This window comes from Zeus faber (assembly GCF_960531495.2).
Source record: "Zeus faber genome assembly, chromosome: 6".
In the NCBI taxonomy this organism is placed as follows: Eukaryota; Metazoa; Chordata; class Actinopteri; order Zeiformes; family Zeidae; genus Zeus; species Zeus faber.
The window spans coordinates 10,870,470-10,898,360 of NC_137201.1; the positions used below are offsets into that span (position 1 = coordinate 10,870,470).

The 27,891-nt window shown below is 46.1% G+C and overlaps 1 protein-coding gene across 1 annotated transcript; it reads right to left on the bottom strand.

Moving 5' to 3' along the window:
- Positions 1–7,859: 7,859 nt before the first annotated feature.
- Positions 7,860–27,512, bottom strand: slc7a5 (solute carrier family 7 member 5). The gene is made up of 10 exons (XM_080003059.1): positions 26,888–27,512; positions 22,164–22,289; positions 14,704–14,809; positions 14,370–14,414; positions 14,111–14,234; positions 12,687–12,790; positions 12,430–12,526; positions 12,037–12,186; positions 10,507–10,684; positions 7,860–10,383 (listed from the first exon to the last, which is right to left on the bottom strand). Exons 1-10 carry the CDS (start codon positions 27,480–27,482, stop codon positions 10,331–10,333), a joined length of 1,578 nt encoding a protein of 525 aa, XP_079859185.1. The 5' UTR covers positions 27,483–27,512; the 3' UTR covers positions 7,860–10,330.
- Positions 27,513–27,891: the final 379 nt, after the last annotated feature.

The following is a 27,891-nucleotide window of genomic DNA, read 5'->3' on the forward strand; positions in this document are numbered from 1 at the left end:
GGATCCAGTGAAGTTTGGATGAACCCCATCAGGTCTAAAGAGGTCTTTGCAGTGCCAAAAGATATTAAACTCATCAATAAACCTTAACTCATGGGTGCGCCGATGTCAGCCATGCATCCAGGCCAAGGAGTTTGCTGGAAGATTTGATTCCTTTCCCCAAAGTTGTAGTGCTGCATCGCAAACCAAGGCCCATCCATGGACTGATGTGGAACACTAGAAATTATAGTTGCCTTAAGACGCAATTGAATTCAATTGAATCTCAAAAAACACACACGCACACACACGCACACAGACACAAGATCGATATCTTACGCTTGCTGTTTGTCAGAGGCGATGCGTCTGAAATGTCATTAGCGAGGCGCGATAAGGACAAATGGATTTGCCGGAAATTGGACGGAGCGCGACAAACAAAGGAGGGGGAAAATTGAACAGAATGGAAACCATAAGCGGCAGAAGACGAACGTGTTAACGCGGGGACAATGAGACGTGTGAGTGACGCTCGAGGGGTGAGCTGGGCCGACCAGACTAAGTGGGTCTGGATCAGTTTTTATATTGTAGAATCATCACCAGTGACTCTGCTCTAAATGTCCTCTGATCTTCCCACTTTGCTCTCATGTCCTGTACGTGGAGACAAAGCAGAATGTCGTGAGTCTTTATATAATAATTAGAGTAGTCATAACAGAGAAAAAGCTTCTACTAAAGCCACAGCACAGGACACAGTATGAATACATGAATACCCAAGAGCATCGATGGGACTTTCAGATTGTGAGCACACATCTTGTTCTTAGGTCTACATAATCCAAAAAATATGTTGTTTTAAAGGTTTTTCTACATTACTCTGTGAACCACCCACCATACGTGTGTGTGTGTGTGTGTGTGTGTGTCCCTTCTCTTCTCTTCTTCCTCCTCCTTTTATCTCCTGCAGCTCTCCTCTCTCCTCCTTTTCCTCCACTCTCCCTCAGAACCTTACAGACAATAGAGAATGACAAACAACACCACCCAGCACCCCTGCGTGTGTGAGGAAATGCACGTGAGCATATACCTGCTTGTGTGTGTGTGTGTGTGTGTGTGTGTGTGTGTGTGTGTGTGTGTGTGTGTGCGTGCATGCGTGTGCGTGCATGTGTGTATGTGTGTGTGTGTGTGTGTGTGTGTGTGTGTTTGTGTTTACTTTGGGAAGTGTAAATCACAGCAGCCGTGTGCAGCTTCCACCTGCCAGTGTTCCCTGCAGAGTCCGTGTACAGTACACTGTTTGTTGTGCTGCGGCCTCTGGTCTCCCATCTGGCTTCCTCTCACACGACCTTTATCAGGAGCAGAGTGTGGGAAAACCAGAGAGAGGGAGCGAGCGAGGGAGAGCAGGGGAGATAGAGAGAGAGGCCGGCATAAAAAAGGACATTCAAATTGAAACAGAAAAGGATATAGGCATAAGGGGATCAAAAGGAATAAAGAAATAAGGAAAGAAAGAAAATAAGGAATTCTACAAAAATGTATTCGCAAGATTCTCCGATTATGCACACATGCTTCAAATAACTACATATAATATAAATATAATGTAATTATATGTATTTCACATATAATGTAAAATACATATAAAAGAATAAATAAAAAATGTTAATTGAAAAAACCCGATGTATACGTTAAAAATAAACTAAATTACCAATGGAATACATAACGAAATAACTAAGTTAATATATAATAAAATAAGAACACTTTAATAGCAATTATTACAAGTGAATCAAATGAACTAACAAATCATTTTCAACAGAATCAAACACTTCTCTAAGAACGAAAGAACGAAAGAAAGAAAGAAAGAAAGAAAGAAAGAAAGAGGGAGAGAAAGAAAGAAAGAAAGAAAGAAGAACAAAAGAAAGAAGAAAATAAAGAAGTTGTGAAAGGGATGAAAGAAAGAAAGAAAGAAAGAAAGAAAGAAAGAAAGAGGGAGAGAAAGAAAGAAAGAAAGACCAAGTCGCAACTATATCTGTGCATGTTATTATCTTGGTGAGGTTGAGATTATTGACTCACGTGATCTGTGTACTCCGTCAACTTGCGCATGCATGCAAGGACTTCTCCGTGGCATCCATCTGCGCACGGCGCCATCTGGGTGAGGTTGGGATTGTTGATCACCAACTTCTGCCAACACTGAACCGATATGGATCAAACTTGGATGACGGTGTGTCGGAACTGCCCTGAATACACATCTTATTCATTTTGTCTGTGGGTTAGTTGGATCCATGACATCCATAAAGTTCTGACGTCAGTTACGTCTGGACATGCTGCCATCTTGATGAAGTGCCGATTGTTGACCAATCACTAGACTGCAATGCTATCAGGTGATTGTTAATGTTTAATGTTGCGGCGATGACAAAAATACAGTTTTTTACTAAATGATTCCACAATAACGGATCAATCTGGATCAAACATGGACGATGGATGTCGGGATTGCTCCAAATACACATTTAATTAATCTTGTCCATGAGTGTGGCGAATTCATGACATCCACACACCACTGACGTCAGTTTTTCATTGACATAAACAATAGTTTATGTCAATGAAGTTTAACACAAGTTTCACACGATCAAGTTAGTTTATGCCCTATTACAGTAGCCCGGGAGCCCTAATACAGTAATACTAAAAGCAATAGTTCAAAGTGAATCCAATGAAATAACAAAGCATTTTGTACATAACAAAACACTTCTCCAAGAAAGAAAGAAAGAAAAAACTCAGCTACATGGTGGGTGGGGTCAGGTAAGCGGAGGAGGGTGTGTCATACATCTCAAGAAGGCCAAGGGAAGATCTCTCTCCCTCTCTCTTTCTAGCTTTCCCCCAATCCCATGTCTTTGTCACGCCCTCATTTTGACTCTTCAGAAAACCTATGATGTGCAATTTCGTTGACAATTAAAGCCGTATTCTCTCTCTCTCTCTCTCTCTCTCTCTCTCTCTCTTCCTCTCTGCCCCTTCATATTTTATGCAATGTCATAACTATGTGACACATATGTCACCCACGCTGACACCAGAACTTTTCCAGGAGGGATGAGCTCAGGGATGCTGGCGTCCTATTACAGCATCAGCATCAACGCGGAGTTGAGGGCAGCGCCAGGAATAGCTAAGCTTCTACATGTGAGTGGTGGGATATGAGAGCCTTACTTAGCCTTATGAGCTTCTTATTTAGATAGCTGGTGGTCCAAACCGGCCTTGGAGGATTTTCTGACGCGGATTCCACGTCACGGAATCACGCGATGACGCTCCGCCATGGCCCGAAAAACAACAAAGGACAAATGAAACCTCCGTTTGTGTCAAACACCGCCTGCAAGGACTTGAGACAAGGTTGACAAATGTGTTTGGCTTAAACCACACACTCTCAGTTGAATTGCATTACAGTTGGAGTGACGTTGGAGATGCATTCGATGATCTATTGATGAAAACAATCAATAGAATTTGCCTTCATTTGTCTATTTTGGAGACAGGCAAAGACACATTTTCAAAAAGTATTGGGATTACTTGGACCGGCAAGAAGTTACCTTACCAGTCAAAGTAAAGTTGCCTTATTTTTTAGGGTTGGCATAGTCAGGAATCTTGATAGTCTTGATTTATGCTTATTGTGAGTATGAGCAGAAATACCAGGCACCAGCGAAGTATCCTTATTGCTGAATTAATTCCTTCATCCCTCTACTTAACGAGAGGCCCTGTGTGATTTTTAAAGAGACTTGTACCTTGGGAGTCACCAAAGCAATAACTGTGTTCGGACTCTTTGGACGTAGCACGTTACCAACTCCGCATTGTGTCGACAATTTATTATTTCCAATTTCTGACCCTTGTATGGGCGACGCCTTCTCATTTCATCAGCCCTTTCTCGGGGGGATTTGCGCGTTTATTTGTTCGCTGAGTGCCAAGGGTGTACGACTAAAAATAGAACGAACCAAGCGTTGAGAAAAGGAAACATGCTCAGAATTTCAAGTCGGGTCACTTGTGTTTGAAGTTCTCTCTGTTTGCATTGTTCTTTACTTTGCCAAAGTCCTCTGTCAAACTTCATGAATCCTCCTGAATATAGATGTTTTGAGTGAAACTTAAACGCATAAGAAAGATATAAATAAAAGGCCGCGCACAAACGAAAGGATAAATATTTTCCCGTCCAGAGAAGTGAAAGGCGAACAAATCCTGGATAAGTGAGGGCCTCACGGTAAATTGTCACAGCAACATACAACTTGCACTACACCGCCAATTCCATAGATACCGTTACAGCATAACTAATCAGGTTTTAAGGTCAAATGCCGCTGGGGTCATCGGTGTTGTGGTGGACCTGCTGTGTGTGAGGATCAGAAGACAAACAGCCACCAATATTAACAAAATCAAAATCTATATATTTTTTTTTACCTCAAAAGATCCTATCCCTTATTAAGGTCTGATAGATTTGATTTTTGCCATGAATTTTATATTACTTTTAGAGTGGTAATCCGTAAGATTATTTTGTAAAAACAAATAAATAAATAAACCCAATATTTGACACTTTATGAGAAACAGCCATTCAATGTACTCATACTATATACAATTGATCAGAAGACTAAATCGAGACGATCGAGAAAAAAATGTGACCCTCTCAGAGCGAATACAAGGGTAAATAAACCAGGATGTTTGAAAACAACAAAAGCTGCAATTTCACATGGAATTATGGGATATGTGATGTAATCCACCCAACCCAGTTGGTCTTATGGATTTCCACTTTAAAGGGCTCCATCCCGTTCTCAAAGGGTCATTTTCCTAATGTTTATAGTCCAGTTCCGGAAACGTGCATCTCCACATCCATTTTTTCCCCTCAGAAACTCATTGTGGTGTGGGGATGGTGTGGTTTGAGCAGCCACACCTGACCTGGGTCTAGGTAATTGGGGCCCAGGATGAGAGTGGCTGCATACCTGTTGCTCGTGGGTTGGTCTAACGAGCAACAGGTAAAACCCCCATCCCCACACTCACTCAGGAGAGAGGAGCCCTTGTCATGACACGTGTCCATCTGCTCCTGGGCTTATTCCACCTAGACCAAAAAATACGTCTTTCTTTAGATATTTTATGAATACAATACCAGATAGATATAGTGCTGAACATACCTATCACAGTGTGGTGATATCGCAATTTTGTGCTTTCAGGTGTGTGTGTGTGGGGGGGGGGGCAGCGCTTCCTATATTCCTATATAGTGCTATCCCAAGGGGGGCGCGGAGAGGGAGCGCTACCCAAAAGTGCCTGGAGCCAGCTGTGGGTGTGTGAGTGGGGGGCGGTATTTGCGCCGGGGCCCATCAACATCAACACTGTCAGGTGTTTGTGAAGTTGTATTCTAATAAATGGAGCCACAGCAGTTTGTCGATGCTCGTGCTTGTCAGCCGGTGGAGTGTGAATCCACATTAGCAGTAAGCTGCTGTTGGGTTTTTAAGAAAGAAACTGAGAGGTTGCTCACTGAGGCTAACATGACACGGGGCTGATAAATACTTACAATGCCAAAGAGGATAATCTGTTTTAATTATTCCATTCCTTTGCATCGCCTTAGGCTGGAGTGCCGGCAAGGGCCTGACACTGAACTCACTGATCCGCGACCCGTGTTTTCCCTGTCCATCTCCAATAAGAGCAAAGGCAGGTGCGACCTGATGGAGCAATGGAAGAAGGTGCTCTGGTCTGATGAATCACATTTTCTTCTACATCATGTGGATGGCAGGGGTCAGGGTCCGATTTGATCGAACATCTGTGGTGCTGGAACAACAAGCCCGATCCATGGGGGCCCCACCTCACAACTTCCAGGACTTAAAGGATCTGCTGCTAACGTCTTGGTGCCAGATACCACAGGACACCTTCAGAGGTCTTGTGGAGTCCATGCCTCCACGGGTCAGAGCTGTTTTGGCGGCACAAGGGGAAGCTACACAATATTAGTGGTTATTAGTGGTGGTTTTAATGTTGTGGCTGATCTGTGTGTATCCCTACAATATAAATATTGTATGTATGTCCTGTACGAATGATCACAGAAACACAAACAGTTTGATTGTGTTAACCTTTATTTCTTCCCCAGAATAATAACGACAGGTTAAAATACAAACCGGAGACGAAAACGGCGGCAGCAGCAGTGTTGGAAGTTCTACATTCTAAGAGGCCTCACTGATTAAATTGGACTCCGTTTATAACGGGAAACTAGAACCAGTCCATCAGCCAACAGCTTCACAGAGTGACAGAGGGAGTCTTTGTGCTCCACACAGCCTCCTTCTGTTTTCAGCAAGAACAATAAACAGACAATACAAATTAACGCTAATCAGCTTCTCCTGCCAATTCGCGGTAGATAAATTATTTTCCTTGTCACACCACAGTGGGGAAACCGCATTTTAACGGGCTCTGTCTGTCGTCCAGAAAAGCTTCCATTGAAATCCCCCCCCAGCTCCCAAATGAAAGGCTGTGGGCACTCTGCACAGAAGGTTCGGAGAGAGCCTTCTCCGGGTCTCCCGTCATCCCTGACCCTTTCTTCTCCAGCCTATGAGTGGGAAAACAATGGGAATGATACATGTTTCGGGTCCAATCGGAGCGTCAGCAAAGTGTCCTTCCAGCAGCACTCCCCTCCCCCAACCCCCTGGAGCCAGGGGGTTGGGGAAAGAGTGTTCTTTACTTCTTGGCTTGATCTCAATCCACGTTGTCCTTTATTCCCTCTGATATTTCATTTAGGACTGTATGGGTCACGGCCGCTGGTGGTGGTGGTCCAACCAGACCGAATTCACAAGGTTACTGAACCGTGACGTGACTGACCCACGGGCAGCTTATTTCATCTTCCTCAGCACTGGAGGGACAGACTCATTCATTCATTCATTCCGAATAAGGCTGTCAATGCACAATTGACATCCACATCCCCAGTCATTTCAGAACAACTCAATTTTGACACGATCAAACAGCGTTCACCCTCGAGCAAAAAAGGGGTTTGAGGTGCATTTATTTCATTAAGGCATGGATCCACAGCTCCAAACGTGCTTAAAATGACAATTTCCTCCACAAAACTCGTAAAATAAATATCACGTGGCAGGATTGGATAGAGACGGATTAACCGGAGTCTAGACGGTTGTTGTCAAAGGAAGTTTTTTTTTCTGTTTTGCTTTGTCATCCAAATAAATAAATACATAAATAAAATGACGGGAAATGATTAATTCACGTATTTATTTTCTTAGCCGGGATGCAAGGATTTCCATTATTTGGAATCTTTTGGGGGGAGCTGGACCCGCTCACTTCCATTATAACTGCAGAATCGCTACAAGACAAAGGTTGACCAACATGAAAACCATGGCACAGGGCATCACAGGTAGAGCCGAAAAGGATAAAAGGCAGAGATGGCTGTGGGATGAAATAAACTAGTTCTCAAGCCTTTTCTCCTCTGGTGAACCCACACTGTTCAGACTTGCCACTTTGGCTGAGTGTCTTAATTCTTCCTCCGCATAAAAAAGTTGCAAAATACACAAGCCTCCCTCACAGAGGAATAGCGTGAAATCCGGTATCATTGAATTGGAGACTTTAAAGCTTACAAAAATGATTCAAGCCAGTAAGCAATTGATGCCTCACATGGCAGAGGCATCAAGGACAGGTCAAGCCGGGTACATTCTTCAGTAGACCTGAGGCAAAGCCTGAAGGTATAGGAAAAAAAAACCACGCCTCTCCTAGAGCTCATTTTACGTCTCATACAGGTCATGTTCCTACCAGTGAAAGACACACCCATGTCCCGCAAAGCGACTGTGGGCCACAACTCTTGGATTGCATCATACTGTACTTAACATTCATTTAAACTTGATAATAAATAAACCAGAGTGTTGAATTGGAACAGAAATAAACCAAAGCAAAAACACAAGAGAACAAAAAAAAAAAGAACGTAGAATTTATTTTTGAAGCATTTCTTTTCTTAACAAAATGCCCTGTGAAAAAACAGAGGGATTAACATGACGCAACTTTTTTTTTTTTTCCTTCCTAGAAATAAATAAATAGCCTCTCTACAGACCTATTCATATTAGTCTTCTCCCGCTACTGCTCATGACAACTTGAGTGTTAGAACGGTGCTAAACTGATAAAAAAAAAAAACGCATATAAAACCACTCCTCGGTTTCCATGGCATCCTCACAGTGCCTCTTGAGCGATTACAATGTCCACACCGCTCGACTCCCAAAAAGGCGACCAGACACAGTTAGTCGCTATGGAAACATGGAGTTTTGGTCCATCGCTTAGAGGAGGGTCAAAATAAACAATACACTATCAGTAACACTACAACAATGGACAAACAAAATAAAAAAGTGAATAAAACAAAAATAAGCTTTGCTCTTTCAGCCCCTTTCACTCATTTTCTTGCCACCATCCTTCCTACCCCTTCCTTAAAATATTCCTCCTCTTCTCTCGCTCTCTCATCAGATCCCACGGACTGACGTGAAGCGAGGACCACCTCTGCCTTCTTCCCGTCCTTCGACAAACGCCGCCATCCCACCCTCGTACATCAAAACCAAATCAAAACATCAAATGTAAAATGAACAGCGGGGGAAAAAGAAAAAAAAACTAAACCAAAAACACAAAACAAGATTATTGTTGCAGTGTCCATTGACGATGTCTATACTAAACATGGACGCTTTGCCTACCCGCCGATCAGGACTACGGTTGATTAAGAGCAGCTACTTGATGTAACAGCCATGTGGAATAATGAACCACAACAAGGGAAACGGAATACTTTAAACACCACACATTCGACGAAATCACACACACACACACACACAGACACACACACGGTGTGAAACAGATTCGTCGAAGCAGGTCTTAACCCACCACACCCGCTGAAAACGACATGAGCTGCAAGATACGTAGATGTGAAGCCGTCCATCAACACCAGAATACAGTATGAACTTGGCCTTTTGGTGAGGGGCACTCGCCCATTAAAGAGCTTATACCCCTATATCTGTGGGGGTCGGGGATCACGGGTCAGTAAAGGTTCTCTTGTAGCCCTTGTCTGGAGGAGCCAGAATTAAGCTGCGGCACCCGAAAACGCACAGGTACAGCGCAATGATGAACGAACCTGGCCGAACTGAGAGGTCGCACACGTTTGTGTGGGCTGATTCAGTGTTGGCAGGAATCTCTGTATGTATGTACTGTATGTATGTATGTATGTCCTTTGATTATCACAACAACCGTTCATCCACAACCGTTGATCCGATTTACTTCACATTTGGCGGGTGTATTGCCGGGGAGGATGCAGTGTCGAATTTAGTGCTATTTGGACACGCGACACGTGCACTGTTAATAAACTTCCAATAAACAGAGAAAGAAGAAGGGGGAAGGCGGGGCTTCCCGTGCTTCCGGCGAAAGCAACCGGCTTGTTTCGAACGGGCATGTTTGGTGCAGACAGGCCACGGGTGTTGTATTAAAAAACTTTCCATAAACAGCGAACGCATCCAAAAGCGCGACTTGGGTGTGTTTTTTCCCCCCCGCGAGAAACAGTGTGTTCACCCGGTGTTTTTCCACCGCGACTTTCACGAACAGGCATGTTTTGAACGGGCATTTCACGACAGTGTGACCTTACTCCCGTGACATTATCTTCACTCAGTCACAGCTGCATCTACGAGGACGTGAATCCACTGGACCATTCCAACCGCGCTGGGGATGGTGGCTATCTGCTGAATAGCATCTCGCCTGGGCGACTCTGTGCAACAATAAGCACAGCCTTATCTTTTTTCCCAGTTAGGCTGTGACTGTGATACAGTTGGTTTGACTACCACCGACAAAATGTACTTATTGTAAGTTGATTTTGACTGTAAATTACATAATGTTATGTAGAGAATAAACATCAATTCCTTGTTATGGATCAGCTCTGTTGAAAAGCCGGTTGCCTGTCAGGGCCAAGGATGTGCCCCGGCACGATAACACAAACTCAAAATGCGCTTTTATTCACCGCGTAAGGCACAGCGTATTCAGGAATACGAGTCGACAAGAAGTGAGGGTGTTCTACTCAAAAAAAAGGCAGAACGCGCGACACAAAAGCCATTCATATAAATGTTAAAAACACCAACAAACAAAAAGCGTTCCTTATCAATTTCATGGTAGCGGCTGCAGGGAAAACAAAAAGGTAACAACTGCAGTGAACTAAAACAAAAAGAGCCAGGTGTTTTAAGCTGCTCCGACTGTCTATGTTCCTGTCCTTATCAACACCCTACAGTTAGGGTGGATCTGGCTCTGTTTGTGTGTGTGTGTGCGTGCGCGTGTGTGTGTGTGTGTGTGTGTGTGTGTGGGGAAAGGAGGCGTCGGGTGGGAGGGTCCAGAGGTCACTGGTGGTGAAATCTGATTGGTCGCGGCGTGGCCTCTATGACTGAGGCACCACCTCCATCACCTTCTGACACATGGCCGTTGTCTGGACTGCGCACACACACACACACACACACACACACACACACACACACACACACACACACACCAAAATGTTAGCAGTTCATCAGCTGATTGGGCAAAGGCAAAGCAGCTTAGTGAACAAACACTCACATATCGCCTGCAGGAGCCACTTGGGCTTACTCTGCCACCAGACTCCGAAGAAGTAGACCGGCACTCCGGTGGCGATGATGCCAAAGCCGGTGGCGCACTCCACTGGGGTCTTCCAGATGGACACCACGATGAGGAAGAGGCAGGCCAGCACGAAGCTCACTGGCAGCAGGATGTTCACCTGGATGGATGGATGAGCAAAGTCCTATTTCAGTACTATGAACTCACCTGTTAAACTAGTCCAAGTTTACCCACTGACAGAGTGTGTAGAGTGGGCAGGGCGGCTTGGGCGGTGCCTCCCATCTATGCGTCATCTATAGTTTCATTATTTTCAGAGAACTGAATGATAAAAAGTAGATAGGCCGTAGGGAGACGTCTCAAATGATGACGGAGATGGAGAGCAGAGTGACCCTTTGTTTTCCTAATGCCCCAGCGGGAGAGAGCAGAGATTAGAGAACCTGCACGGTGTTAAACCATTCAAATACTTATTAGGTCACAAATGTTACACCGATACACATGAGTGTATCGGTGTAACATCCAAGAGGTTTGGTATTAGAAATATCAACCACAACAGGTTTGAGCGATAAACTCCTCGATGTTTAAGGCTTCACTTGAGCTCCTGAAAAACGCTTCCGACATTTTTAATTCCAATGAATCATCGTTTATTAGTGGTGAAACAGAACGTGGTTGATCAGCGATCTACCAGACGTCCCGCGAACACTGAGCGTCGGAAATGCAACGGATGGGGGAAGAGAGGACAAGAGAGAGGGGGGAGAATGAAAGAGGGAGACAAGAGAATGTGAATGAAAGTAGAGAGGTCGACAAAGAGGAACAGAGCAGTTACTGTCCCGTCTTCTCGGCCACGCAGGCGCGCGCACGCACGCACACACACCCCGACATTGAAAAAGAGAGCCGTCCATCTGCCCTCTTTCACTTCACTGCCCCTCACTCATCAAAACATGTTTCCATGCCAACGAGCACATGAGAAGGGTCAGGGCGGCTGCCAGGCTCCTTTGAGAGGCAGGAGGGGGCGACACACATACACATTCTGTAGAACTACAAAAGTTCATACGGCACCACACACACACACACACACACACACACACACACACACACACACAGTTTGGGAAACCAGCACTAACTGGTCTAGTCAGGAGTCACACACACTTCCGCTTAGACAGAACAAACACACACACCCATTATTTTCTGCATCCAAATTCGACAAAGCCTTGTTGGTTGGCAGATAAGAGCCATCTTAGGTTAACAAGCTAACCTTTACATTGTCTGCGGTGAAAGACAACAAATAACACTTCAAAGCAAATTCCCCACTGCAGTCCTTCTCTAGAGCATTTCTGTCGCCCTCCTTCTGTTATTCCATCTCCGTTAAGATCCGCACTGCTCAGAGAGAACAGCTGTTCCCCTTCTTTTCTTTAGAAACCTTGCGCTGTGATAACACCTGGGTGTCCCCTGGGGTCCCAACCTCACCGGGGTGTAAAACCTTTGTGTCTTCGGGGAGACGTTATTTGGCCTCACCTTGATCGGCCGCTCCATCTCGGGCTTCTTGTAGCGCAGCCACATCATGCCGATGATCGCCATGGCGATGCAGAGCCAGTTGAAGAAGCTGAAGAAGTTGATGACTGAGAAGATGTCGTTGGAGAAGGCGTACAGCAGCGTCATCACACACTGCGGGGGGAAGGTTGGGGGTAAATTGGTGAAAAAAGTGAAAGAGTTTGACCCAATATTCTAAGTATACTGTAAGTTTTAACAATATAGACGAAACCGATTTCAGAGGTATACTTGGCCAAGGAATTTAGGATGGTGAAAGAGTAGATCAGTAGATCCTCCAGTCATTTCGCAACTTGTCGACAACAAACACTATTGTATTGGACTGTGGTGTAGAAGTACACGGAGACTCAAAAGGTGTACCGTGAATATGAGTGACGGAAGAGGAGTGAGCAGGTTGGGGTGGATCATCGACAACAGGCTGGGCAGGTGACCTTCCCTGGAGCCCACGAAGAACAACCTGTGGACGAGAGAGAGAGAGAGAGAGAGAGAGAGAGAGACAACTCTCTGTAAATATTAAGAGTGGTGCGTGTGGGTATGTTAGGTGATACGTAAAAATCTTTTAATCTTAAAATATTTGTTTATCTGTGTGTGTGTGAGAGACAGAGGGAGAGAGAGACCTGGAGGAGGTGAACAGAGAGCCATTGACGGAGCCAAAGCAGGACAATCCTACGAAAACGGGGATGATCCATGCCATTGGACCCAAGTGGCTGTTCCCAAAGTCCTAAATGTCACACAGAATGTACAGGAAAGGATAAATATGCGAGGATTTTCTTTTTTATCTCACAGTGAGCGCCCCCAAAGTTAAAAAAAAAAAAAAAAGGTATAGATGGCCTCACAGCGGTGTCAAAAAGAATCACCAGCGACCCAAACTTCCTCATCCTGGGTTTGGTCATAAGACGGGTTAGTTCTAGATGTAGGTCTGAAGGTTAAGGGGTTATGGGTCAAGTGTACACTTGAGTCGCCACATAGTGAATTCAAAACAATGTCTTGATGTTAGAATTGTTGCACTAGAAGTAGAAGAAGAACAGAAGAAGAACAATCTTTAATCGTCACACAGCACACCACACTACAACACATGCACACACACACATGCACATGCTTTGGATGGGGGCCGATGAAATGAGGCCTCTGCGTTTAACCCATCCCGGCTTGTCCTTCCTCCGGGGGGGCAGCCAGGAGCAGTGGGCAGCATTCGTGGACGTGAATGGGGCGGGTCGTCAACTCGAGCAAGGATCCGGGTATTTCTACACTGTGCGTCTACTTTTAGAGGATCGTGCAATGTGATGGCTCATTGATGCTGTGGTTTGATGTTCTTTGGCTTGAGGAAGTAAAGACAGGGGCCAATAGGCAAAATAGGCGCCCGCCTAGGGCGCCATCCTGGGAAAAGCCCTAACCTGTAAAACCAGGTTAAACATGGAAAGTGAAAATGCCCTTATGAGCTCTTCCAGTCAGGCGTGACCAGTGCTAAGAAATCTGTCAAGATCTCATTCCTTGTGAATAGAATGCGAAGAAATGTTTATTTGGTTGCCGTTTTCTAATCCGCAATGCGTACAAATGACAGTTACCTCTCATGGCCACGTGGTGCCATCTTTGATGTGAAGGCACATTTAAAGATATATTTTTTGGGCATTTTTATGCTTTATTCTATATTGACAGTACGGGGAGAAAGGGAAGGCAGGGGACAGAGAGGATGACATGCGGCAAATGGCCTCGTGCCAGAATCCAACCAGGGCTGCTGCGGTTAGGACTTGTGGTGTGCTTTACCAGTTCAGCCAACAAACATTGTTTGTTCCTGAGTCAAAGTGAATTTGTACCTTTTATTTATTTTGCATTTTACATGTGTAACATGGGGGAAGGGGAAGCTTGCCTAGGGCACCAAATGTGCTAGGTCCGGCCCTGAGTAAAGAACAAAATACCAAGGCCTTGGTCTTGGTCGGTCTTTCATCGAGGAGGCAAAGTGTTCATGAATAGATCAGGGAATGATTATAGTTAACTACTCACCAAAATGGTAAATGGAGGGACAGGCCGACGGCACACTTACCACTGCCACGGCCTCGGAGTTGAGCATCTCTTCCGGGGTGAGTGTGGTGAAATAGGCCAGGTTGGTCAGCACGTACACCACGGTAACTACCGGCAGAGAGATGATGATGGCCCGCGGAAGGTTCCTAAGAAGTTGCAGTAAAGTTATAAGCAACAATCCTGCGTCCCGAAGTCTCCTCGTGTTTTATTTATTACAGATGGCAGCTCATAATGCACTGCCCCTGAGAAGCCTTGTGTGCATTTTATTTTTCACGACTCACTTGAAAGGCTCAATCATCTCCTCTGTGACAAAGTTCAAGTAGTTCCTGTGGACAGAAATAAACAGTCAATGAGTTTCTCCCCACAATAAACTTTAAATAGTGTCAATTTTATAGAACAAAAAGTGCAATTTTGGAGATGCTAGAACATCTGTTTGCCTTGTTTTTTTTTTTAATCCCTATATAAATTGTGCAACACATGAATAGAATTCAGAACACAAACAGCAATAAAAACATAACATTAATGTATGTGATGAGTCCACGGTTATAAAGTAAAATAATAAGCCAGTCTTGCTGACTTTAACCATATCCCCAGCAGGTTGTTAGAGGTACTGACCAGCCACCGTAGGCAAACAGCCCGCTGTAGAGCGCCAGCCCAATGTTTCCAAAGTCATAGTTTGACCCTTTGAAGGAATTTTCTGGAAGAAGGCCCACTGTATCACCTGGTGGTGGGGGACACGGAAGAGTGGAGTGACAGGGAGAGAGAAACAAACAAACACATGATATAAGTCACAGGAAACTCCCAGAGGGTCTACCTGCATCATTAACAAGTCATTGAAGGTCTGCTTCTACCTGCAGCGCATACTGCAAGCGTGTGTTCCCAACACAAGCACGCAGTTTCAAACGTGTCCACACCCGACACGTACAGAGGTTGAGCGAACCGGTGAGGCTCTGGCAAAACCTCATTCTGCTGCAGATCGTCACTCCAACACAAAAAACACATTCTACATACAGGTTTGAGCCATCAACAAGAGAGACAACAGAATAGAGGCATGGGTTGGACTGTCCACTTGGATACACACATTTATTTGGAGACACGCAGTAGGGCTGGGCATTGGTACTCAACACCTTTAAGGTATCGAAGGAAATAACCCAATACCTAGTAGCATCGAAACTTCTCCAGTCAAAATACCTGCATTCAATTCTTTTTGTACACAGATCTAGAAAAAAAGGACTATTTGTATGATTTTGCCCGCAGCCGTAAGCGTTCCGATTTAATAAGAAGTTCAATTTGCTTACTACCGCAGCAGAGTCTACAAAGGATAGGGTCATCATATTTCAGGTCCGTCATAAAACAACAGTCAGGTGTCCATATGAACAGTGAAAGAGGTTTTCCTCGCTGTAATCATTTCTCCTGTACTGGCTATTTGTTAAAAATGACACTGCCCTAATACTTCATTTTACAGTTTTGCATTTATTTAGAAGAAGAAGAACAATCTTTATTTGTCACACAGCACACCACACTACACCACACATGCACGCACATGCTTTTGGATGGTGGCCGGTGAAATGAGGCCTCTGCGTTTAACCCATCCTGGCTTGTCCTTCCTCCGGGGGCACAGCCAGGAGCAGTGGGCAGCATTCGTGGACGCGCCCGGGGACCTGGTGATGAGTGTCCATCGCTGGACGATGATGTGTGCATGTTTTTTTTGGGGGGGGTCCTTACTGACATTAGGTGGAGGAAACCCGATGTGTGCACGGGGAGAACATGCAAACTCCACTCAGAAAGGCGCCTATTAGGGAGAGCACGGTGGCGGAGCACGGTGCCAACAGCGCCCCAGGCGGGAATCGAACCCAAAAGAGTCTTAAAAAGTTAAAAAGTCTTATTTAAAAACTTAAAAGTCTGTCTGTGTGACAATATCAGAGCATCATGTTCTGTTTAACATTATTATCTTATATATAATCTTATCCTATTTGGGAGATAACCCCCGGAGCACGGTGCCAACAGCGCCCCAGGCGGGAATCAAACCCAGGACCTTCTTGCTGTGAGGCAGCAGTGCAATGCTGGTGCTAAATAATTTGAACACATTCAAAATGTATTAGTGTAAAAATCATTCGGATGGGGAGGAGTGGTGGCATTTTGGTGGCAGAAAGTACTCTATTGGTATCGGTATTACTTTATGGTACTGGTATTAGTAGTGGTATCGTAATTATTGAAACAATACCCAGCCCTAATATATCGTATCCCAGACGGTTCTAGATTTGTGTTATCCGCTGGGGATCTGCTCTACATTCCTGACCTGGCTGCTGCCCCACAACACACACGCGCATTGCATTCTCAGACACATTGACGGTTGCTAAAACTACAGCCTGGGGCTATGTTGGTACAGAGTGGGTTGCAGCTTAGAGTTGACCCCCTCCGTAGCGTGGGAACCCCCTCCGACTCACCTCTTGAGCGCCTGTTTATCCGATTGTCCCTTTCGCTGCCATAAAAACCTGGTAACTGAGAGAAAGCGGAAGCGGGGGCACAGAGGGACTGGACTAGAACACAGTGAGAGCCCCACCTCTTCCACCCTCTCTCCCTCTCTCCCCCTCTCATTTTCATCCCAACCCCAGCCTGGCCCTCTGGGTTACTCTGGCCTACATACCAGCCGGCTGGGGCCCCAGGATCTGAACTATATATTCAATTTATTTTCTCTCCCCCATTTTTAAGGCCAGCACACAAATGACAAATGTTTTGCCTCAAGGACTCCAGTTAGATTTGTAGGCATGGCTTTGTTGGAAGGTGGTTCACTACAGACTCTCATGTGACTGCTATTCACCGACAACACCCCACACGCAATCTTTCGATTACGCTCAAAAGGGCAGCCATGTGAGGGCGGGGTTGGCGTCTGACCTTTCCATTTGAGCCTTACTTATTTCCACTTTTGTGCCTAACCGTACCTGACAATTGAAGGCATCTAGTTAGGCCTTATTAATGCCAGAGGAGCATTAGAGGGATGCTAAAAGGCATTTTCAAATAGGATTATAGAGAGATTATAATGCTACTGAGGCAACAACAGCTCAAACATGATTCCGTTGACTTACCTCACATCCCATGTTGAGTACATTTTTACTTTATTCACTCTCAAGTGGATTCAGGTTTAGCTCCGCGATCACCCTCAACCCCTCGCCCAGTGGTCATCCATGCTGAGTGCTATAAACTGATCACATATAAACAGCCCTGATAGCGTGTGGTGATCTGTGGTAAGTGTGACTCCAGACACAGACGGGTTCATTAAACACACTCGGAAAGCTTCAACAGAACCAGAGGCTCTGGTTCTGTTGTGTATTGCTCATCACCAACAGCGTAAAATACACGCACAACACGCACAACACACACACACACACACACACACACACACACACACTTTCTATTTTCACATTGTCAATATTTATTTTTACATTGTCAGTATATGTGTTCCGATCGCCAGGGGGCAGCAGGAGTAGGAGGGGAGGGTGGGTGGGTAGTGCTCAGCACTTGTTATTGATTTTGTCCTATCAACTCCCATTCAACACCAGCTCCGAGAGGACACAGAGGCAGAGCAAGAGGGAGACAGAGAGGGAGCATTAGAACCATGTCAGTTTTAGTGCGATCATCCACTGACAAGGCCTCCACCCAGAGCAGCGGAGCCACAGAGCAGAGCAGAGTGAGGGGACATGGGCGCTGGATCCTGCAGAGGAGCCTGGAAACATGTGCGCACACACACACACACACACACACACACACACGCATAATCTGAGAAGCATTCATAGATTGAGGGTGTCTTTTCCTGGTGGTGGTGGGGGGGGTTAACAATATTTTCTCTGCAGGATAACCATCCCGGATGGATGGATCCATGGATTCCAAGCCCCCGAAAACTAGCATCTTCTCACCCGCAGACTTTGCCCCAGTTTTTTACCTTAATAATAACATTCTTAATAGTATTAGTTTATTTATTTGTGGACTAGACCCACGTCCGACCCCAGGACCCCCACAGGAGTCACCAGGTCCCCAACCCAATGCAATGCCCCAGAGGCGAATGTGTGTGGGCCGGCTGCGTCCGACTCCAGGACCCACGCGGGATTTGCCGGGTTCCCAGCCCCTTCCCGTGCTGTCCCCTCTCTGTCCCCTGTCAGCTCCCAGGGTGGTGCTGCCACAGGAAATCAGGGAGCTGCGTAGACGTCTGGGCAGGGGTGCGGGCACTGCGGGTGGCCTGGTCACGACCACCAGAACTGTCCCCGGATGGAACTCGGTCTGGAAGGGGCCTACCAAGTACTGGTGAGGCTACAAGGGGGTAGACATCAGGCTTTTCTGGACTCAGGCTGTTCGCAGACAATGGTCCAGCAATACCTGGTTCGACCTGGGGCTTTGGTGGAGTCGTCACGGGTGGAGGTTTGTTGTGTGCATGGGGATGTTCACACGTATTTGATGGTCCAGCTTGAAATCCGTTACAATGGAAAAAAGCATAGGGTACAGGCTGCGGTTAGTTCCCGCCTGTTGCACTTCCTGATTCAGGGGGGGTCGTCGTCAGGCGCGACGGGTGCAGGGGCGGCGGAAACCCAAGTGGGATCTCCACCGGTCCTCTTAAGCTTCGGGACTGTTGATTTTCTGCTGGAGCAGTCGGGAGGCGACACCCTACGTTGGGCCTTTGGGGGTAGTTAAAATAGTAGTTAAAATGTATGGCGTATTGATGCACCCAGATGCCAGGCTCACTCACACATATTTTTTGGCCATTAGGGACAGGTTATATCGAGTGAGCCGTGACACTCAGACAGGAGAGGAGATAACTCAGTTGTTGGTGTCGAAGAGCCGCCGGGAAATGCTCTTCCAGGTGGCTCACCATAACCTGATGGCCGGTCACCTCGGTCACGATAAAAGAGGAGAGCGGATAATGGCCCACTTCAATTGGCAATTTGGGCAGATGTGAGTCAATGTGCGCTGCATGTCCTGAGTGCCAGTCAGTCAACCCTCCGGCTAAGCCAAGAGCGCCGTTGTGGGCACATTGCATATGCAGCATGTGGGCACGGTGCTTGAGTCCCTGAGGCGGGCTGTGAAGTGTGAGAAGTGTGCCGTGGGACGGAGGGAGGTACGGTATATGGGGTACCACTTGGGTGACGGTCAGGTCCAACCTCAGCTTGATAAAACCGCTGCAGTCGCAAACACGCCGATACCCAAGACCAAGAAGGAGGTGAAGCGGTTCTTGGGGCTGGCCGGCTACTATGGGAGGTTTGTCTCCGAGTTTTCTGAGCTAAACAACCCCTTGTCCGACTTAACTCGAAAATTTGCTCCAGATCCGTTCCGGTGGTCAGAAAAGGGCCAGCAGGCGTTTGCGAGGGTAAAATCAGCTTTCTGTGGGAAGCCAATGCTTTTATCCTTAAATTCTCTCTCCCTTTCTGTCTGCAGAAGGTCAGGGAGTCGGCCAGACGGTTCTCAGGACGGACGGCTCCTGGGCGGTGGGGGTATGTGACGGACCAAGGACCGTGGTCAAACACCAGCTGTAGACAACAGCACAGTTCCCTTTCCTGCGGCCGCCAAGCTGCCTCGAATCAGCCTAATGGACCGACTCGATGCAGGGAGATTTCTTAATGTTTGTCTGTCTCGCAGAGGGGATCAGCGCACGGGCTCGTCAGCCGACCAGAAGCCATTCCTCCTGCGCCCGATACCACCACTACCACTATTATTATTATTATTATTATTATTATTATTATTATTATTATTATTATTAATACTTCTGGCCTGCAAGCTTCTTGGTTCTCTGCATAATAAAACTCTCGCCATGTTGGCACACCTAGGCAAGAAAGACTCCCTCCTTAAACCCCTACCTGTGGGCAGACTTCCACAAGCATTTTTTAAATTATAGAACTACAATTAGGAAAAAGCAATTGCCGATCATCCCTTTGATCGTCGATATACGATCCAATCGAAAATACACACACACACACACACACACACACACGCACACACACACACACACACAAAATGGATAGAGGAAACATTTGGCCATGCGGTTATTTTTAGCTATGTATGAGGGTGAGTGTGTGATTAAGTGTGAGAGCTATTGCCTTGTAAGTAAACTATCGAGAGATTGTGTTAAAGCCACAGTGAGAAGGGAGGAAGGGTGCGACAGACACAAAGCAAGGTGGCCAGCATTGCAGAAGGGGTATAAAGAGCTAAGAAAGGGATACGGACTACTTCTGTCCTAGATGCAATGGCATACAAATACTCTTTGTTGTATGCCCAGCATGCTGACAGCACAGGTAAAAAAAAGAGAGGGATACAGACAATACAAGAGATTGATGGGGATGTGGGAAACAGGGTAAGGGTGGGGGGGTGTCTAAAGGGATTTTAAGATACCAGACAGTGTGGGTGGGTTCCAGATTGAGAGAGGAGACGAATTACCAGCGATAATAGGATTACACCAAATGCTAATCTAAGAAAACCAACAGAGGCCTTCATACCCAAAGGCACCTCACGCTGACCTAACGTACTGGTACACCAAAACACTGACACACAGCATGCAGCTGCAGTCTGGTCAGATAGGTCAGCCTTCGATACTGTGCAGCCAGGTGAAGTACACGGCTTCACGGCTATGTAGTGTAGTGAAAAAACGGGATTTGGCCACAGCAAGGCAAAGCTTCATATGCTTATATACACTGTCTCACAATCCTGTTTGTACAATGTTTACATGAATGGTCTAGTGCCATGTGACGCCAGTGTTTGTTCTGGGACTAGGTTGATCTGGGGTATATGAAGCACAATTCCAGCAGGATTCGAGGATTGAGTGTAGCTCAAGACCAAAAGCAAAACTGTCAGGGAAGCTCAAAATGAGTAATTATGAGCTTCACTGTTCATGCTCCTGCTACACAAACGTGCTACAACCGTAGAGTTCCTGTTTTTGAATGGATATAGCATAAGCCCATAACTGAAGGATGAATGCAGTTTGCAACTTTGGAGAAAGAGTTAAAGAAAACTTGGAAAGCAGAGGAGGCTGAGCATTTCATCAGTTTTTAACATGAAAAATCGGAAAAACGCTAAAGATTGGAAAGCCGCAGAGCCGCAATTTCAATACAAGTAGTATTCGCCGAAACAAACTTCAAGATAAGCCACTAAGATCCACCCATATTCGGAAGACCTGTGTCATTTTGAGTGATGGAAATGAGAAACTATGACTAAATCTAACTGTAGCCAAACATTCAGATTCCAACTTAATTTTGAATAACATTAGCAAATTAAAATTTAAACAACCACACATGCGCGTGCGCGATATAAGCCTCTTAGGACATGGCGTCACCTGTTCAAATGAACATGCCCCCGCAGTAGGCAGTACAAATACATTGTTTCACTATATTTGCTAAGACGATCGACAAACATTCTCAGAAGTAGATTGATTTCCTTTGACATGAAACCAACGGCTGCAGAAGGCCAACGCTCAGGACTCCAGAGTTGATCCCAATTAGGCAGAGTTCACGACTGAGTGTGGCTGAATAAATTGCACCCTGGAGCCTGGCAGTAACCCTAACTTGCCCCTATGGGGCACAATTTGCGACAGACTTTCCAAACAAACTGTTCATCGGGAGAGTGGATTATCAATTAGTACAATCAGCTTGTGCAGTGTGCCCTCTCTTTGGCACTCTGCAGCCCATAATCAGAGATCGTGTTGGACCTGCCTCAGGCTTTTCTTGGTGTATCTGTGAACAGATTTAAAAAGAATGGAGCACTGTTCTGCGTGGGATTTAGTGGATTTGTTTGTTGTTTGTCAAAACCTGCCTTTGGCCTTAATGAGGTGGCCTTCCGAGGCAGAGCAATAGGCAGGTAAACCACTTCCATAGATTCAATTCACTGATGGAAGGCACAAAAGCAGCAAGGGTGACCATGGCCCCACGAAATATGGCCACAGTTACAAAGGCTGACCCAAACAGTCAAGGTCATGAGTTCATTATTTTTTATCCTCTCACTTTGTAAGCAAAATGGGTCCCGGTGGCAAACCAGAAAACTTGAATGCCTATTTGTTGCAGCTAAAACATCAAAGAAAAATCGGGCCGGACCGCCTGTACCTTTCGCGATTTCCACAAAGCCGATGATGATGATCATTGCGAGCGCCAGGAGCTTGGCGGCTGCAAAGAAGTCCTGGACCCGTGTTGCCGCCTTCACACTGTAGCAGTTCACAAATGTCAGCAGCACTGGAGAGAGAGAGAGAGAGAGAGAGAGAGAGAGAGAGAGAGAGAGAGAGAGAGAAACAATAATTGTCAGTATTGCTTGGTGTTACCAAACTTAAACTGCAGACATGCAATCCCCCCAATTACCAAACATCCAACCACAAGCACGGTCTACTATGTCAGGCCCAGATTCAGCCATACTGTACGTTATGTTGTCTGGATGGAGTTCTGTATGTGTGTTTATATCTTGTGGTGTTTTCCCGAGAGGGAGCAAACTTTCTTTACTGCAGGTAACTACTCATGCAAGTCCAGTATTGGGGACCATATACCGTACAATGCTCTAGCTCCGTTAGTGTGTCTGTAAATGGCGCCGGCCATTATTGGTGTCCCAATTCAAACAGTCTGGCGGATGCGCGTCCACCAAAATTAGTAAATTCCAGAGGGTATAAAACCCTGCCAAAGGTGACTCAACTGTTTAATTTACATATTCACCTCTTGCCTTGTCCCAGGTTCGGTGCACAGCACTACTGAGCATTTTGTTTTAGTTTAATGACAGTTAAGACATCGTTGTTCAATACAAACAGGATAATGAATTTGAATATCATCTTGAGCGTGAGACAGCATCCGACCAAGCTTTGAAATAATCAAACCTTTAGGCTCTGTGCAAGCAATACCGTTAAAGTACATGAATAAACATTTATAAGAGTTAACATTTTAAGATATTTCAATATTAAAAAAAAAAAATCTATTTAATAATATGTGTGCTCTATTCAAACAACGGCTCCCTTTTAAGAAGAAGAAGAAGAAGAAGAAGAAGAAGAAGAAGAAGAATCTTTAATTGTAACGCAACACACCACACCACAACACATGCATACACACACACACATGCACATGCTTTGGGTGGTGGCCAGTGAAATGAGGCCTCTGCATTTCTCCCATCCTGGCTTGTCCTTCCTCCAGGGGGGCAGCCAGGAGCAGTGGGCAGCATTCGTTGATTCGTGTCCATCGCTGGTCAGACGATGATGTGTGCATGGTTTTGGTGGGGGTCCTTACTGATGGTAGGTGGAGGAAACCCCATGTGAGCACGAGGAGAACATGCAAACTCCACACAGAAAGGCGCCTATTTGGGAGAGCACGGTGGCGGAGCACGGTGCCAACAGCGCCCCAGGCGGGAATCGAACCCAAAAGAGTCTTAAAAAGTTAAAAAGTCTTATTTAAAAACTTGAAATTTTTAAAAGTCTGTCTGTGCGACAATATCAGAGCATCATGTTCTGTTTAACATTATTATCTTATCTTAAATATCACAAACCAATTCATATGCATAACGTTAACTATTCTTATGGCACATGGAACAAACTAAGGATTTCAAATTCACTCATGTTGATAAACGGGGCTCATCAGGGGGACATCCCGCTCCACCAGAAACATCTCTAAATGCACAGTGGGGTGCAGGTTCTAGAGATTACTTTTTAACAAATTTCTGATAATAGGTTAGTTTAAAAAGAAACCACCTTATTATCGGCGTAGGAAAAACCAAATCGCCGATCATCTCTTGGATGTACCATCCAATCCAAAAAATGGCATCACACACACACACACACACACACACACACACACACACACACACACACACACACACACACCCCTTCAGAAGAAGCCCATTTATTGTAGTGATTAACTAAAGCAGCCGGTCCCTTCAAAGCTCTTAAATCAGGCTGGAGGCTACAGCACACAGTGAGAGAGAGACAGAGCACAATGAGACTCCGTGTTAAAAGAACAGAGACAAAAAGAGAAAGAGAGGGAAAGAGAGAGCGAGAGAGAGAGGGAGGGAAAAGAGAGAACGAGAGAGAGAGGGAAAAGAGAGAGTGAGAGAGGGAAAAGAGAGTACAGCATCAGTGAACCGTGCTGGACCGGGCCCCCACACACTGGTTTTCCACAGCACCGCGCACACACACACGGTCAGATGCTTTTTTTCAGATCCAACAATACAGATAACAACAAGAGCCGCGTTTCCACCGCAGGAACTTTCCCCAGGACTCACTCTCTCTCTCTCTCTCTCTCTGAGAGAGAAAGAATATGTTTTATTATGTTTTTATGGCAGTAAATACAGGGACAGAATAATGAAGTGGATAAAGAAAGACAAAAGTAATATTCCATTTAATCACTGTGGTTGTCTTTCTTTATCCACTTTACTCTTCTTGCTGGTGTATAGTCTTCTGCATTAGTGCCACCTACTGAACTGGAGTGGAGCCGTTTGTTGTATAGTCACGCGCAAAAATAACGTTTAAAAATAGACGTCTCATTTATATACGTCAGCGGACTCATTTGCATAATCCTCACGGATCTTGGAACCTTGGACCCGGGCTGAAGGAACCTTTTAGTTCTTGGAACGATAAGTTTGGGTACTTTGGGTGGAAACGCGGCTAAGATGTGCACAGCGACTCACTTGTCGTCTGTGCCAGTCGCTGATATACAATGTTAAAACATCCCCAGACACAAGAAGGTCCTCAGCTTATGTTTTGTTATGGGAGGTGTATAGATGAGGAAATAATTTAAGAGTTGTTTTCTGATTAAAAAAAATAAAAAAGTGCTAGAATTGATTCAATCAGGCTGTTGTATGCCGAAAAGGCCTTGATCAACGTGAGCCTTCTGACGAATTAATGGTTGGATAAACTGTGGTTGAATTGATTTGGAAGTACTACACTCTATATGAAAAGTGTAAATGGCGACCGTGGTTGTTGGCGCAAGACGGGCTGGTTTGAGTATTTCTGTAGCTGCTGCTTTCCTAGGATTTTCTGTCTCTAGAGTTTAGTCAGAATGGTGTGAAAATCAAAAAACATCCTGCGAGCGGAAGTTCTGCCGGAAAGGAAAAGCCTTGTTGATGACTTGTTGATAGGCTACAAGACCACAGCGGGTTCCGCTTGTGTCAGCCAAGAACAGAAAGCTGAGGCTGCAGTGGGCACAGGTTCACCAAAACTGGACATCTGAAGACTGGAGAAATGTAGCTTGGTCCAATGAATCTCCATTTCTGCTAAGATACACAGACGGTAGGGTCAGAATTTGGTGCCAACAGCATGAATCCATTGACCCAATCTGCCCATTTTGTTTGTCAGTTGATGTCAATAGTGTAATGCACCAATTTTGCAATATTGTATTTATGGTCATGTCAATAAAGCCTCGTTGAATTGATGTAATTTGTTAAGACTAAACATACAGTATACACCAATCAGCCATAACATTAAAACCACTGGCGGCCTGGCACTGGACTGGTGAAGAGAATTACATTACTCATCTTGTTCAAATGGCACCTGTGAAGGGGTGGGATATATTAGGCAGCAAGTGAACAGTCAGTTGTTGAAGTGTGATGTGTTGGAAGCAGGAAAAATGGGCAAGCGTAAGGACCTGAGCGACTTTGACAAGGACCAAATTGTGATGGCTAGACCACCGGGTCTGGGTTCCCAGTCTGCAGTGGTTAGTACCTACCAAAAGTGGTCCAACGAAGGACCACTTTTGGGGTTGTGGGCACCCATGACGCGCGTAGGGAGCAAGTCTAGCCCGTCTGGTCCGATCCCTTCGTAGAACTACTGTAGCACAAATTACTGAAAAAGTTAATGCGGCTATGATAGAAAAGTGTCAGAACACACAGTGCATCACAGTTTGCTGCGTATGGGCAGCTGGACCATAGAGAAATGGAAGAAGGTGGCCTGGTCTGATGAATCAAATTCTCTTCTGCATCACGTGGATGGTCGGGGTTGGGGTCCGATCCCATCGAGAATCTGTGGGATGTGCCGGAACAACAAGCCCGATCCATGGGGGCCCCACCTCACAACTTCCAGGACTCAAAGGATCTGCTGCTAACGTCTTGGTGCCAGATACCACAGGACACCTTCAGAGGTCTTGTGGAGCACATGCCTCCACGGGAGCTACGCAATATTGGTGGTGGTTTTAATGTTGCGGCTGATGGGTGTATATCATTGTTGCCCCCATTGTCGATTATCACTGCTGTTCCAAATTGCCCACTGTAAAACAAAGGGATACAAAGCACGCCATTGTGCTTTGACACAAAGATAATGAACCTGTCAAGTTCTATTACTCTTACTGGGGTAAGCAGCACTTGGCGCGCTGGGGGGTGGGGGGCGGGGGGCGCCTTACTGATGCTACAGTTGCTCCTACTAGATACCGACTGATTGGCTTGATAACAGGACCATCACGAGTAGGAATAACCATACTAGCACAATACAAACAAACGAAAAATGTGACCGTATCCATGGGAGGTCATGAGCGTCACTAGACCCGAGCGTGGCACTGTCCCTCCTTATCTGAGCAGATGATTAAAGCGCGTGGTCTCTATGCTGCAGCACGTGGGTTAACTCTTGTTATTTTGTATTATAAAATGTATATATCAAAATAATATATAATAATAATAATAACTAATATATTACGTATAACAATTATACTTTTTTTTTTTAAATATAGGAACATTAATAAATCTTCATTTTATATAATAATAACAACGTTATCCACGCCAGGCCGTGACGAATGCGGTTCCTCGTCTGATCCACACATCCGCGCCCCACGTTGCATCAGCTCGCGTCCGGGCGGCGTGGCTCGGCTGTACTCACGGATGCAGAGGCAGGCCACCAGCTTCGCCCCGTTCTCCGGCACCGGGCAGTCGGGGAAGATGGGCTTGAGCAGGTAGGTGGCGAAAACGTAGGCGACGATGTACTGCGAGGACGGCCGGATGATGAGCAGCTCGATCCAGAGCTTGAGGAAGGCCGGCAGCGAGCCGTACACCTCGAGGATGTACGCGTAGTCGCCGCCGGACTTGGTGATGGTGGTGCCCAGCTCGGCGTAGCACAGCGCGCCCACCGTGGAGAACACGCCGCACACCGCCCACACCACCAGCGACAGGCCGACGGAGCCGGCCTCTTTCACCACGCCGGTCGGCGTGACGAAGATGCCCGAGCCGATGATGGTGCCTACGATGATGGCCACGCCGTTGACGAGGGTGATGGTCCTCTTCAGGACCACGCCGTCGCCGCCCTCCCCTCCTCCTCCGGCTTGGCCGAGCTCCTTCCCTCCGCTGCCCGGAAAGGGGTCTCCTCCACTCCGGCTCGCGTCTCCGTTCTCCCCCGAGAGCATCCTCTCAGCGGCTTGCCGGTCCTCCTCCTCCCTCTCCGCCGACGAGTTGGAGTTTCTTTTCTTCAGACTAGACATGGCTGTTTCCCGCTGTCCAAAGGTGCAGTCCGCCGCCCTCCTTCCTCCGCAGCCTTCTCCCTTGCGTCTGGGCAGCGCGTCCACAACCAGGTCGTCGTCCTCCCTCGGCTAATAAGGAACCGAGGGGGGGGGGGGGCGTGACGTCACTCCAACGTCAGGGCCTGCCTTCATCCACGGCGTCACAACCGCGTCACGTCCCCCCCTACACGCAAAACCTTTTGGAAAGCGGCGCGTAGATTTATATTTAGATCGGGTTCGTTTGAGAAAAGGTGTTGTATTGTCACCTCAAATATCATCAGGGTGAATAAAACAACGTAATTAATTATTATTATATTACATTTATTATTGTAGTTACATTCCATATTCATGAAGCTGATTGTACCCGCTGCAAACCCTTACTTTCGGTCTT